The sequence below is a fragment of the Scyliorhinus canicula genome, chromosome 2 (assembly GCF_902713615.1).
Source record: "Scyliorhinus canicula chromosome 2, sScyCan1.1, whole genome shotgun sequence".
NCBI lineage: Eukaryota > Metazoa > Chordata > Chondrichthyes > Carcharhiniformes > Scyliorhinidae > Scyliorhinus > Scyliorhinus canicula.
Genome location: NC_052147.1, coordinates 262,219,710 through 262,232,587, shown reverse-complemented (window position 1 = coordinate 262,232,587; position 12,878 = coordinate 262,219,710). Strand labels below are relative to the sequence as shown.

The window sequence follows — 12,878 nt, the reverse complement described above, 5'->3', positions numbered from 1 at the left end:
CAAGCCGCCACATCTTGTCAGGCAGCGGTGGAGAAATACGGAACCGCGCATGCGCGGGTTCCATCAATGGCGTGATGATGTCACCCGCGCATGTGCGGGTTGGAGCCGGCTCCAACCTGCGCATGCGCGGCTGACGTCATACAGACGCCAGCCGCGCATCATCTTGGCGCGCGGCCTTAACGACCATCGTTAAGGCCGCGACGCCGTGATTCCCGGGGCCACGATTTGGGGGGGGGGGGGGGCGGAGTGAATCGTGTCCCGGGAATGGGCGTGAAGGCTGCCGTGAAACACGGCCAGTTTCACGGCAGCCTTTACGACTCTCCGCATTTGCGGAGAATCTCGCCCGTGGAGTATGCAGATTGCCAGCATTGTGCCACAATTGTGATGCAGAATTTTGGTTTCAAACTTGGTGCTTTAGTTACTTACTAAAGTGAATACAATGACCGGAATTCTCCCGCTACTGGGATTCTATTTCCCGCTGGCAGCACAACCCCGCATGCGGGTTTCCTGGCGGCGTGGGGTGGCTTCAATGGGAAATCCCACTGACATGGAGTGGGAGTAGAAAATTCCATCACTGACGAACTGTGCCGAGAAACACATGCTGGGACACCAGTGAATCCAGCCAATTTACAATAGTCTGTGAAAAAAAATGTAGAGTAGTCCGCACTCTTTCTGTTCTACGGATTAGTGCATGACCATTGTTGAGACAGGAAATTCAGTAAAATAATGTAAAAATATACATTGGAGGACTTCAGTTTATACATGTTTAAACAAATGCGATTCGTGAAAACGTTTAAAAAATTGGTTCATGGGTCCTGGGCGTAGGACTAGGCCAGCAGTTCTACTGCCCGTCCCTAATTGCCCTTGAGAAGGCGATAAGGAGCCACCTTTCCTGAACCGCTGCAGTCCATGTGGTGCGGGCCGCATCAATAGCCCAGGAGCCAAAGACTTACGTTAAACTATGAAGTTTACGTCTGATCTCTTACAGATGATCTCAGGTCTAGGTATAGGTTTGTTGTAAGAATAAGAGATCATTTTACAGGGAAGGATGGAGGTGACCATTACCTGTTTGAGTATAAATATGTTGTGTCATCTGTGCGGTCCCCTAAAATGTTCAAATTTGAAGAAAAGAAAGAGGTATTTAAGTATAATTTCTTGAATGACTTAATAAAACAGACATTTTAAAGCATCCTGTTCTATGATATTGCGCGGATTCAGTATCATTATATCTCATAACTGAATGAATTTCTTTGAGATGTCAAGAATTCCAAAACAGATTCAGAGTGACTGCAAACTGTTTGGGATTAACAAACAATTCCTGGAGATACAAAAAGTGACTGGAACTGTGACAAATGTTCATTTATCAAAAGTTTGAATGACTTTCAGTATGAAATCAAAAACATTACACACTAAAATAAAATTGGTGCCTTCTATTGTACAAACATTGTCTCATTCTTTATTTTGATCTTGCTCTTTAACCAATCATTACTGTATATGGTACCAGAAATAGAAATTTGTATTTCTGCTGAGTAGATATATAACAAATGATCAGACTTGACAGTGCTGTGTGCAGTTCTGGTCGCCACATTGTAGGAAGGGTGTGATTGCACTGGAGGAGGTGCCAAAGAGATTCACCAGGATGTTGCCTGGGATGGAACATTTAAGTTACAAAGGGAGGTTGGATAGGTTTGGGCTGTGTTCACTGGAGCAGAGAGGACTGAGGGGTGACCTGATCGGGATTGTGAGGGGCATGGACAGGGTGGATAGAACCAGCTGTTCCCCTTAGTTGAAGGGTCAGTCACGAGGGGCAGGAATTCAAGGTGAGGGGCAGAAAGATAAGGGGGGATTTTAGGAAAAACCTTTTAACCGAGAGGGTGGTGACGGTCTGGAACGCACAGCCTGGAAGGTTGGGAGAGGCGGGTTGCCTCACATCCTTTAAAAAGTACCTGGGTGAGCCCTTGGCACATCTTAACATTTGAGGCTGAGAGCCTAGTGCTGGCAAATGGGATTAGGTTTGGCAGATCAGGTGCCTTTCATGCAGCGGTGCAGAATCGATGGGCTGAGGGACTTTTTTGCACTATATTTTTCTTTGATTCTGTGACTCATGATGTGGCGACTTTCTAACCATGTCATTCTTACATCAATTCAGAGTCAGGGGGGCATTTGCATGTTTAGCAAAGGAATCTGCACGACACGAGTTGAATTTTTAAGAGCAGCTTTTCCTTTCAAGTGCCTGGGGAAGGAAGAGGAAAAAGGAGTGGAGATCCATAATTCCAGCTCTCCTAATTCCGTACTTATCCAGGAAATTGCAGGCAGGATATGAAATGCAGAATAGTTCATAGGCCCCATCACAATGTTGGAAAAAGATAAATCAGGAAATTAGAAAAGCATGTAAGCAGAGTAATGCAAAAATATTGAGTGACATCAACCTGCATATGGACTGGGTGAATCAATTGTTAAAAGTAGCCTGGAGACCAAGTTAATAGAAAGCATTTGAGATAGTTTCTCAACAAATTCTCAACAAATGTTGAGAACCATCCAAGGAACAGGCTATTGTATTGTGGCTATCATAGAATCAACAGTGCAGAAGGAGGCCATTTGGCCATCAAGTCTGCACCGGCCCTTATAAAGAGCACCCTACTGAAGCCCACGTACCTACCCTATCCCTGTACCCAGTAACCCCCACTTAACATGTTTTGGGCACAAGGCAATTAGCATGGCCAATCCACCTCACCTGCACATCTTTGGACTGTGGGAGGAAACCAGAGCACCCGGAGGAAACCCACGCAGACACGGGAGAACGTGCAGACTCCGCACAGACAGTGACCCAGCCGGGGATCGAACCTGGGACCCTGGAGCTGTGAAGCAAACTGTGCTAACCGCTATGCTACCGTGCTGCGACGATATGAGATGGAGTTAATTAGTACCTTGGAACAAAAAACTCCACAGGGAAGTTTGATAATGCGATACGTTTAAGAATGACATGGTTAAGTGTGAAAATTAGGCCAGGACTTTCCGCCCCCTGCCATGATGGGAACCCATTGCGTGACACTCCCATGCCCGAAACAAAAAGCCTTTTGGTGGAAACGGATGATCCCGTGCGACGGTTAAATACAACAAAGCCAATTACTGATTTCTAGGGATGGATTTGCTGAAAAGAATTTATTTAGAATCCCTACAGTGCAGAAGGCCCATCAAGTCTGCACAAACCCTTGGAAAGAGCACCCTACCCAAGCCCAATCCCCCACTCCATCCCCGTAATCCAGTACCCACGGCCTAAACCCTTTGGACACTATCGGGCAGCACAGTAGCATTGTGGATAGCACAATTGCTTCACAGCTCCAGGGTCCAGGTTCAATTCTGGCTTGGGTCACTGTCTGTGCGGAGTCTGCACATTCTCCCCGTGTGTGCGTGGGTTTCCTCCGGTGCTCCGGTTTCCTCCCACAGTCCAAAGATGTGCAGGTTAGGTGGATTGGCCATGATAAATTGCCCTTAGTGTCCAAACTGTGCCCGTAGTGTTGGGTGGGGTTACTGGGTTATGGGGATAGGGTGGAGGTGTTGACCTTGGGTAGGGTGCTCTTTCCAAGAGCCAGTGCAGACTCAATGTGGCCGAGATGTCCTCTTTCTGTACTGTAAATTTTATGATTCTATGATAATGGAGGTAGATAAAAGGATATGGCAGTGATTAAATATAGCAAACATTTGAATAAATAATTCAAAAATTCTCAATTCATGCACGTTCCTTTGAAGAGTAAAAACCCACTGGGAAAATTGCAAAGCTGCAGCTAACTGGAAAAGTTAAAGACAGATTCAGAGAAGCATAGCGTGTTGCCAAAAAGAGCAGAGTGCCTACAGAGAATTGGGTGGGATTTAAACATGAGCAAAGATGACCCAGAAATGTATCAAGATAAATAGATTTGATATTAACTGGCAAGAGGTATAAAAACAGATCACAAGGAGGCTTTTGCAAGTAAATGAAAAGGAAGAAACATGAGTACTCTCAAGGTAGAGACAGCAGAAATTACAATGGACGAGAAGGAAATGGCAGAGGCATTGAACAAATATTTTCTGTACTTGAGAGGGCACAAGACATATTGCATAATTGTGTGGAGCCCAGGATCTAATGAAGCAGTCTTAAATCCACTAATACTGGAAATATAACAATTTGCTGAAATTCCTCAAAGAATTGACCCCATCTGGATCTACCATTCCCGAGTTACGAACCTGCATTGATAAAAAGATATATTGGTCTTTGAAGAAGTGCAACACAGGTTACCAGAGTGCAACTAGGGCTCTAAGCAATAGATTATGGGGAGATATTACTAAACAAGGTATGTATTTCCTCAAAGCAAGAATGTTCAGGAGTGATTTGATTCAAGTGTTTCGGATGTTGAAAGGAATTGACAGGAGAGATACTAAGAAACTGTTTCTGCTAGCGAGAGTCTAGAACACCGTGGACATTAAATTTCTATCAGAGCCAGACAAATCAAGGGAAATTTTAGGAAAAGCGTGTTCATAGCGAACATTTGGAGAAATGCTGGATTGTCTCCCACAAAAGCGATCAGGTGCGAACCAATTAATAATTTTGAATCTGAGATCAACAGATCTTTGCTGGCAAAGGGTAATAGGGAATATGGCAGAGGAGTGGGCCTAGGTAGGGTGCTCTTTCGGAGGGTCAGTGCAGATTCGATGGACCAACTGGCCGGCTTCTGCACTGTAGGGTTTCTATGATTCGCAATATGGAGCCAAGACGGAGTTAGACTGCAGGTGAATCAAGATCCACAAAACGGCGGAATGGGCTCAGGGGCTATTGGCCTACTCCTGTCCCAAAAGTTCCAGAAATAACCGCAGTGCATAGCTGAAATGGAAGGTTTTTAGTTTCCACATGTGTATGTGTTCTAGTTGAAAACAGAGTCCCAGTGAAAAATGAAACTCCCCCCAGGATGCAAAGATTACCATTGTGCCAACACCGGAATTCACTTCTTTGCCTCGAAAGCATCGGCAAAACTATCATGAAACGTACGACTCAAACGCAACGTGGAATGGCTTTAATGTTGGATGATACAGTAGTCAAGAAATAATTCTCCATTCCACTGAAGACTGCATTGATGACAGTTATGCAACTGATTCCACCTTTACCTGAATAAAATCCAAAAATACATTGGTCAATCTCAGAAAAAATCAAAGCAGGTAAAAACAAATTGTATATTCAGCTGACCGAGCTGCCTGTATCGGGGAGATGTTACCTGTGCCAATGGCTGGGAATGCAACCGTAGTGATGCTCCGCTTTCGCATTCCTCAAGGGCCTTGTGTACTGATGCTGTGATGCCAGCTGCTGCTTTGGGCCCAACGACGTGCACGATATATTTACATTGAAGCTGGCCACTATTGGTGATTGCGACACCATCAGCCGGTTGTGGCCTGGGAAAGAAATTCACCCTCATTAACCTCGAAATACAACATTGCCAAGAATACACTTATTATTTGCTCACAGCAGATACAACATGTTGGTGGGATTCTCCAGTTCCCTAGCCATATACTCCGTGGTGGCATGCCATTTGCTGAGATTTCCCATCGCCACCCCACACTGCTGGGAAAACCACAGGTGGGACTTGCGCTGCCTGCAGGAAAAGGGAATCTCAACGGTTGGAGAATTCCCTGCCGTTATCTCTTCTCCCGTATGAAAACTGAAGACGGTGTCCTTCCAGTTGAGATATGTACCAGTTAAATGAAGTTTGGGATACTTGTTAGGCATTTCACAATAAGCCTTTTGTACGAGCATAACAACCATAGAAAAGTTACGATGCAGAAAGAAACCAACCAGCCTACCCAGTCATCAATCACGACGGCCTCGGAGGCCGCTACTCGCCCCCTATTCTCCCCGCCCGGCGGGGCTAGGAGCGGCGCTCTGTAACTGTCGGCCGCGGAGGCGTCACGCCAAGAATGATGCGGCTGGTGCACTTAATGACGTCAGCCGCGCATGCGCAGGTTGGCCGGCTCCAACACGCGCATGCGCGGCTGACGTCATGACGCTGATGGCACGAACCCGCGCATGCGCGGTTGGCTGTCTTTCCCCTCAGCCCGCCCCGCAAGACGTGGTGGCTTGATCTTGCGGGGCGGCGGAGCGGAAATAGTGCAGTCCAAGTTTGGACGCCGGCACGACGGTCGGTTGGCACTGATCGCGGGGCCTGTCCCCTCCCGAGCACAGTCGTGGTGCTCTTGCCCCAAACGGCCCCCTAGAAACCCCAAACGGGCATCTGGTGCCCGTTTCACGACGGCAGCGACCAAGTGTGTTTGCCGTCGTCATGAAACGGTCGTGAACGGCAGGCCGCTCGGCCCATCGGGGTCGGAGAATCGCCGTTCACCGTGAAAAACGGCGAGCGCCGATTCTTCCGAGCCGGGGGGGGGGGGGGGGGGGGGGGAATCGCGGGGAGCACCAGGGGGACGTGAAAAATGTTGGGGGGCCCTCCCGCGATTCTCCCACGCCGCGTGGGGAGCGGAGAATTCCGCCCTTAATCCTTCCACAAGTCCAAAAAAAGACCTGCTGTTAGGTAATGTGGACATTCTGAATTCTCCCTCTGTGTACCCAAACAGGCCCCAGAATGTGGCGACTAGGGGCTTTCCATAGTAACTTAATTGAAGCTTAATTGTGACAATAAGCCATTATTATTATCACTAAGCATTCAAACTCTTGCTACAAGCTGTGGCCACAATGCATGATGGGATTTAAGCTACCTACTTGCCCATGTTTTGAGGCAAACAGGATTTGACAGAAGTAGTGTGGTCAGCAATAACACGGTCAGCTCAGTAAACAGTTCTTATCAGTGCCCCCAATATCCTGTCTTAGACAATCCATGGTGTAAAGAGCAACCAACTTTGGCATCCTGCCCCTGGATGAACAATGAAGTAGGCGTCAACTGGCTACGACACGCAAGATGGGAATGTCAGAAAAACAACTTGATAATGGACACAGGATCCTAGTAAACAACAGGTGGCAGGATGGGGTTAAATCATGAGCTGATCACAGTCAACATTTTGCTCAGATTAAATTTACTGGTCAATATAAAATTGACAGCTTCAAGGATTGGATCAAGTCCAACTGGGGTGGGCTATTGATTTTTGGAAAATTGTAAACTGTTGCATTTGAACTAGTGTAAATTAGAGTGATTTGGCATTTATCCAGATCCCTCTCCCATGTATATAGACCAAGCTTGGAATAATGAAGCTGTCTTAACCGAGTTTGATGTGTGTCTGCAGATCAGGGTGTTCAGCTGAGCTGTACTAAGAGGGAAGTACCCCACGTAAAAGCTTGCTCAATACTCAGGCGCCTTGGAAACACTCCTACAGTGGGCTCGGGAAATGAAATATACCACTTTCTCAAATACTGCACTCCTGTAACTTGAAGCCCTTGGCTCAGAGGCACTGATTGTCAATAACATTTGACTAGAAAAGAGACAACCCAATCTCAGCAGACCTGGATACCACTTTGGCAATTGGAGGGAAGAATAACTCAGGATGACAACCCCTGTGGATGAAGGTAAGCAGTGGATGTAGTGTACATGGATTTTAGTAAGGCATTTGATAAGGTTCCCCATGGTAGGCTTATGCAGAAAGTAAGGAGGGCAATGGGATAGTGGGAAATTTGGCCAGTTGGATAACAAACTGGCTAACCGATAGAAAACAGAGAGTGGTGTGGGATGGCAAATATTCAGCCTGGAGCCCAGTTATCAGTGCGTACCGCAGGGAGATCAGTTCTGGGTCCTCTGCTGTTTGTGATTTCATTAACGACTTGGATGAGGGAGTTGAAGGGTGGGTCAGTAAATTTGCAGATGATACGAAGATTGGTGGAGTTGTGGATAGTGAGGGAGGGCTGTTGTCGGCTTCAAAGAGACTAGATAGAATGCAGAGCTGGGCTGAGAAGTGGCAGATGGAGTTTAACCCTGACAAGTGTGAGGTTGTCCATTTGGAAGGACAAATATGAATGCGGAATACAGGGTTAATGGTAGGGTTCTTGGCAATGTGGAGGAGCAGAGAGATCTTGGGGTCTATGTTCATAGTTCTTTGAAAGTTGCCACTCAAGTGGATAGAGCTGTGAAGAAGGCCTATGGTGTGCTAGCGTTCATTAGCAGAGGGATTGAATTTAAGAGCCGTGAGGTGATGATGCAGCTGTACAAAACCTTGGTCAGGCCACATTTGGAGTACTGTGTGCAGTTCTGGTCACCTCATTTTAGGAAGGATGTGGAAGCTTTGGAAAAGGTGCAAAGGAGATTTACCAGGATGTTGCCTGGAATGGAGAGTAGGTCATACGAGGAAAGGTTGAGGGTGCTAGGCCTTTTCTCATTAGAACGGAGAAGGATGAGGGGCGACTTGATAGAGGTTTATAAGATGATCAGGGGAATAGATAGAGTAGACAGTCAGAGACTTTTTCCCCGGGTGGAACACACCATTACAAGGGGACATAAATTTAAGATAAATGGTGGAAGATATAGAGGGGATGTCAGAGGTAGGTTCTTTACCCAGAGAGTAGTGGGGGCATGGAATGCACTGCCTGTGGTAGTAGTTGAGTCGGAAAAGTTAGGGACCTTCAAGCGGCTATTGGATAGGTACTTGGATTAGGGTAGAATAATGGAGTGTAGGTTAACTTCTTAAGGGCAGCACGGTAGCATTGTGGATAGCACAATTGCTTCACAGCTCCAGGGTCCCAAGTTCGATTTCGACTTGGGTCACTGTCTGTGTGGAGTCTGCACATCCTCCCCGTGACTGCGTGGGTTTCCTCCGGGTACTCCGGTTTCCTCCCACAGTCCAAAGATGTGCAGGTTGGGTGGATTGGCCATGAAAAATTGTCCAAAATTCTATGATTAACCTAGGACAAAAGTTCGGCGCAACATCGTGGGCCGAAGGGCCTGTTCTGTGCTGTATTTCTCTATCTATCTATCTATTACCCAGGCAGCATCCCCAAACTGCTACCAGGATATTAGGGTAGAAATAGCCACCAAACTTTTCCCCTCCCAACTGTTCAGTGTCATTCTGTTAAATAAGCTTCAGTATAATCTCCTTCATTTGAAAGTAACTAACACGAGGTTTTGATACTTGTACAGTAATATAGACCACTTCTCTCATGTTCTTCGAAGATTTATGATAAACTGATCTTTTCATCTTCAAGCTGCCCCCTTAATCTCTCTTGTCCCTTTTCAGTGTCTTTTTCCTCTCTCTCGCTCCTTATGTGCCTTGAGACGTATTCGATGAGAGGGCTGCCACACAATTTTAGTTACTTTTTCACGCATACATCCCAGAAAAACACAACTCTGAGTAAGAGTTCCCAGTACCTAGGGCCTTGCATTCATCCTGCACGGAACTGCCTGCAGCTTTCAGTATCGCACCAGACACGCCTACAGATAAATAAAACAGAAAAAAAACCAGATGTTAAGAAAAAAACAAGATTTTTGTTATTTGGTGAGCCAAATTCATAAATCGTACACTGATTCGTTCTGTGAAATTTGGGGGCAATTGTAGCACTGGGATGATGAGGTTAAATGGTCAGTGGTGAATGAACTGTTTAGCTATCATTCACTATGATTGATTTACTTTCCATGCGATGAGATGGTTACAATGAGGTCTGAACGTTATCTGAGGATCTAGGTGACCACTGTTCCTGCAGCCTCTCAAGCGAAGTCAGCGGAAAGTAACAGAAGTTAGCTTCTTGGAAGGTGGGGGGGGGGGGGGGGGGGTCTTTTGGCACCAAATGTAGCCTCATCCTAACGTGGCAGCGTCACGCACAAAAGTTTCACCTTTCAGGCCACTGATTAAAATGACAATTGGGCCTACACTGGCAGGTCTCAACCTTCCCACTCCTACCACCAAGGGGGATACAGGACAGGGTAGTTTCCAGTGTATGGGTGGGAGAAGGGAGGCTTTCCAACATTTATAAAGAACTCATGGGGTCAGAGGAAACACAGACCGAGGAGCTGAAACACAAATGGGAAAAGGAGTTAGGAGGAGAGATAGAGGATGGTCTCTGGGCGGATGCGTTGAGTAGAGTCAACGCATCCACAACATGTGCCAGGCTTAGCCTGATACAGTTTAAGGTTGATCACCGGGCACACATGACAGTGACCCGGATGAGCAGGTTCTTTGGGGTAGAAGACAGGTGCGCAAGGTGTGCGGGAGGACCAGCGAACCATGTCTATATGTTCTGGGCATTCCCGAAGTTTTGGGGATTCTGGCAGGGGTTTGCGGATGTCATGCCCAAGGTGTTAAAAACAAGGGGGGCACCGTGCCCATAGGTGGCGATTGTTGGAGTGTCAGAAGATCTGGGAATCCAGGAGGAGAAAGAGGCAGACGTTCTGGCCTTTGCCTCCCTGGTAGCCCGGAGACGGATATTATTAGCTTGGAGGGACTCAAAGCCCCCGAAGTCGGAGACCTGGCTAACTGACATGGCTAGCTTTCTCTGTCTGGAGAAAATCAAGTTCGCCCTGAGAGGGTCAATGTCAGGGTTCATCCGGAGGTGGCAGCCGTTCGTCGACTTCTTTGGGGAAAATTAATTGTCAGCAGAGGGGGGCGGGTTAGGGTCTAGTTTAGTTTAGATTAGTGTGTAAGAAAGGTGGGATCTGTAAGAGAGGAAGACGGCCCTTGCACTATGTTTATATTTGTATGTGCACTGTATCTTCTGTTATTGTTATAAAATCATAAATACCTCAACAAAATGTTTATTTAAAAAATTGACAATTGGGCCTTGATGATAGTATGGAAACCCAATTTATTTATTTAAAGGAGGATCCCTCCAGTTCCTGGGAAGTGTCCTTTCTGTCTGCTCGGGAGAACAAGTCAACATTGGAAGGTGCAAGAAATGAGGAAGGATTTGGCAGGAAGGTTCTCTGGTTGATTTTTAGCTCCCCGCCAAGTACCTGCCAAGGTGGGGTGCCCCCATGGAGTGGACAGTGTACCATTTAGTTTGTTTCATATTTAGATTTATTGTCTCTTAAACTTACCGGAATTCAAGTCCAACGTCATGTTGGTAGAATTTACGATAGCATCTGTAATTTCTTGGGTGATATCGCCTTGTTTCAGTTTTATTGTGACACCACCTATTAGTACTGTTGGATCTGTTGGTGCTGGTTTAGACGCTGCAAAGAGATCAAAGTTACTGTGAATAAAAATGATATATGGTTCGCATTATACAGTTAAACATTGGAGATGAAATCTGAAATGGCAGTCAATTCTATATTTATCCATGATACACATCATTTGAAACAATTGACATGTTTGAGGTGCCGCCCTCATCTCGGCCCGGATTGTAAGTGACCTCACTAGTTGTGTTTTCGGTGGGAGTTGGGAGGACACATAAAATAGGGCTGTGCCAAACTCACCCCTTCCCGTCCGCCCCTGAGCTCACTCCCACAACACGGTAGGTGGATGGGCACCAAAATAAGCAGCCAGCCTGCTCTGTTTAAATAAAAAACTAAGAGTCACTTGAGCTTGTCAACAGGCCAATTGACCCACCAATAGACTGTCCATACCATAACATAGTTGGTGTGGCCAGTCAGGGGGGTGTGTGCAGGCTGTACTGTAAATACATTTTAAAGGGCAGGAAGGAAGGAGGTGCAATCTTCGGGAGCTGCCCTCTGCACATCAGGGGTAGCCCATCTAGGCCAGTGGAACCCCTTCTTCCTACCCACCTGGTCACAAAAACCTACCAACCCCATCCCCCCTGCTCCACTCTCTAAACTGGCCGAACCCTCCCACCCAATACCACAGTCTTACCTACCTCTGGGATCCATTGGGTTTCTAGTTCCTGCTTGCAGTAATGACAGGGTCCATTAACGGCTCCTGGCGTTGTCTGGACTGCTGGAACTGCCAGCCAATCGGACTGGCATATAACAGGCATCGGGCCCACATCCAGCCCTTAATTCCGTTTCCCTCCGACTCAAGCTTCCTGATACTGCAACTGTCCAAAGTCTAAGGGTTACCCTGGGGCTTGTGACCTCTGACCCAAGCTCACCACCTCAATGTGCTGAGACCTAATCCGCAAAATACTCCAGACCTTCAGGATTATGGGTCAATTGGTCAGCACATTCTGATGACCAGGCAAATGCATCAATTTACGGGTGGATGGGGGAGGGGGGAATACACCCCACTATCTGTTTGAAGAATCTTGGAACACAAATCAAAAATTTACCCACCAGATGGACACATTCTGTACAAAGGGATCTAAGGACCATCGTGACAATGAGAGCATGAGTCAGGTACCCACAATTTGCAAAATAATGAGTTCAATGCAAAGATTGACATAGATCAGCAAACATCATGACAATTACAGCAGCAGAACCATGCTTTCTGGAAACTACAGCTGTGTTATGTGCATTTTGTTTAATTTGCCAATTCTACCATCCCGTCTTAAAACTGTATTCATGTTCTCTTACCTTGAGGACAAGGTATTGGTGGCTTGAAGGCTTGTTGCTGTTGTTTTATAACCTGAGTAGCAAAAGAAAAGTTGTTCAGGAGCAAGACAGGCCTATTTTACCAGTGATGCATTATTCCTGCATATTGTTGAACAGGTTTGACCCCACTCTAGGTCTCCAGCATAATAGATGTTCGTCTTTGGCCAATCTGATTAATTCTATCGTCATGGTGATGTGTTGTGTGCAATATGGATGATTAATCTCTAATTACATTGGCTGAACTTCTTGACGAGGACTTTTCCCAAGCAAAGGCTTTAAAATGTCTTCAAAAGTCAGCTGACCTACAAATTGATCAAGTCTGGAAGCTTCTGAACACCGAGTTGCCAAGACAATGGCTATAGCAATTCTGCTAGTGGATTTCATGACTGCCATTGTCTAAACACTTGACACACAATAAAGGCAATGGGTGGCCAAACTCCA

At 46.4% G+C, this 12,878-nt stretch overlaps 1 protein-coding gene across 1 annotated transcript in view; it reads right to left on the bottom strand.

Moving 5' to 3' along the window:
• LOC119962324 (protein mono-ADP-ribosyltransferase PARP14-like) overlaps positions 1-12,878 on the bottom strand; it is a 111,458-nt gene that overhangs the window by 57,899 nt on the left and 40,681 nt on the right. Inside the window, 6 exon segments of the mRNA XM_038790305.1 lie at positions 1,066-1,105; positions 5,247-5,288; positions 5,291-5,421; positions 9,305-9,389; positions 10,989-11,123; positions 12,420-12,471. Of these exon segments, the coding sequence (XP_038646233.1) occupies positions 1,066-1,105; positions 5,247-5,288; positions 5,291-5,421; positions 9,305-9,389; positions 10,989-11,123; positions 12,420-12,471 (485 nt within the window).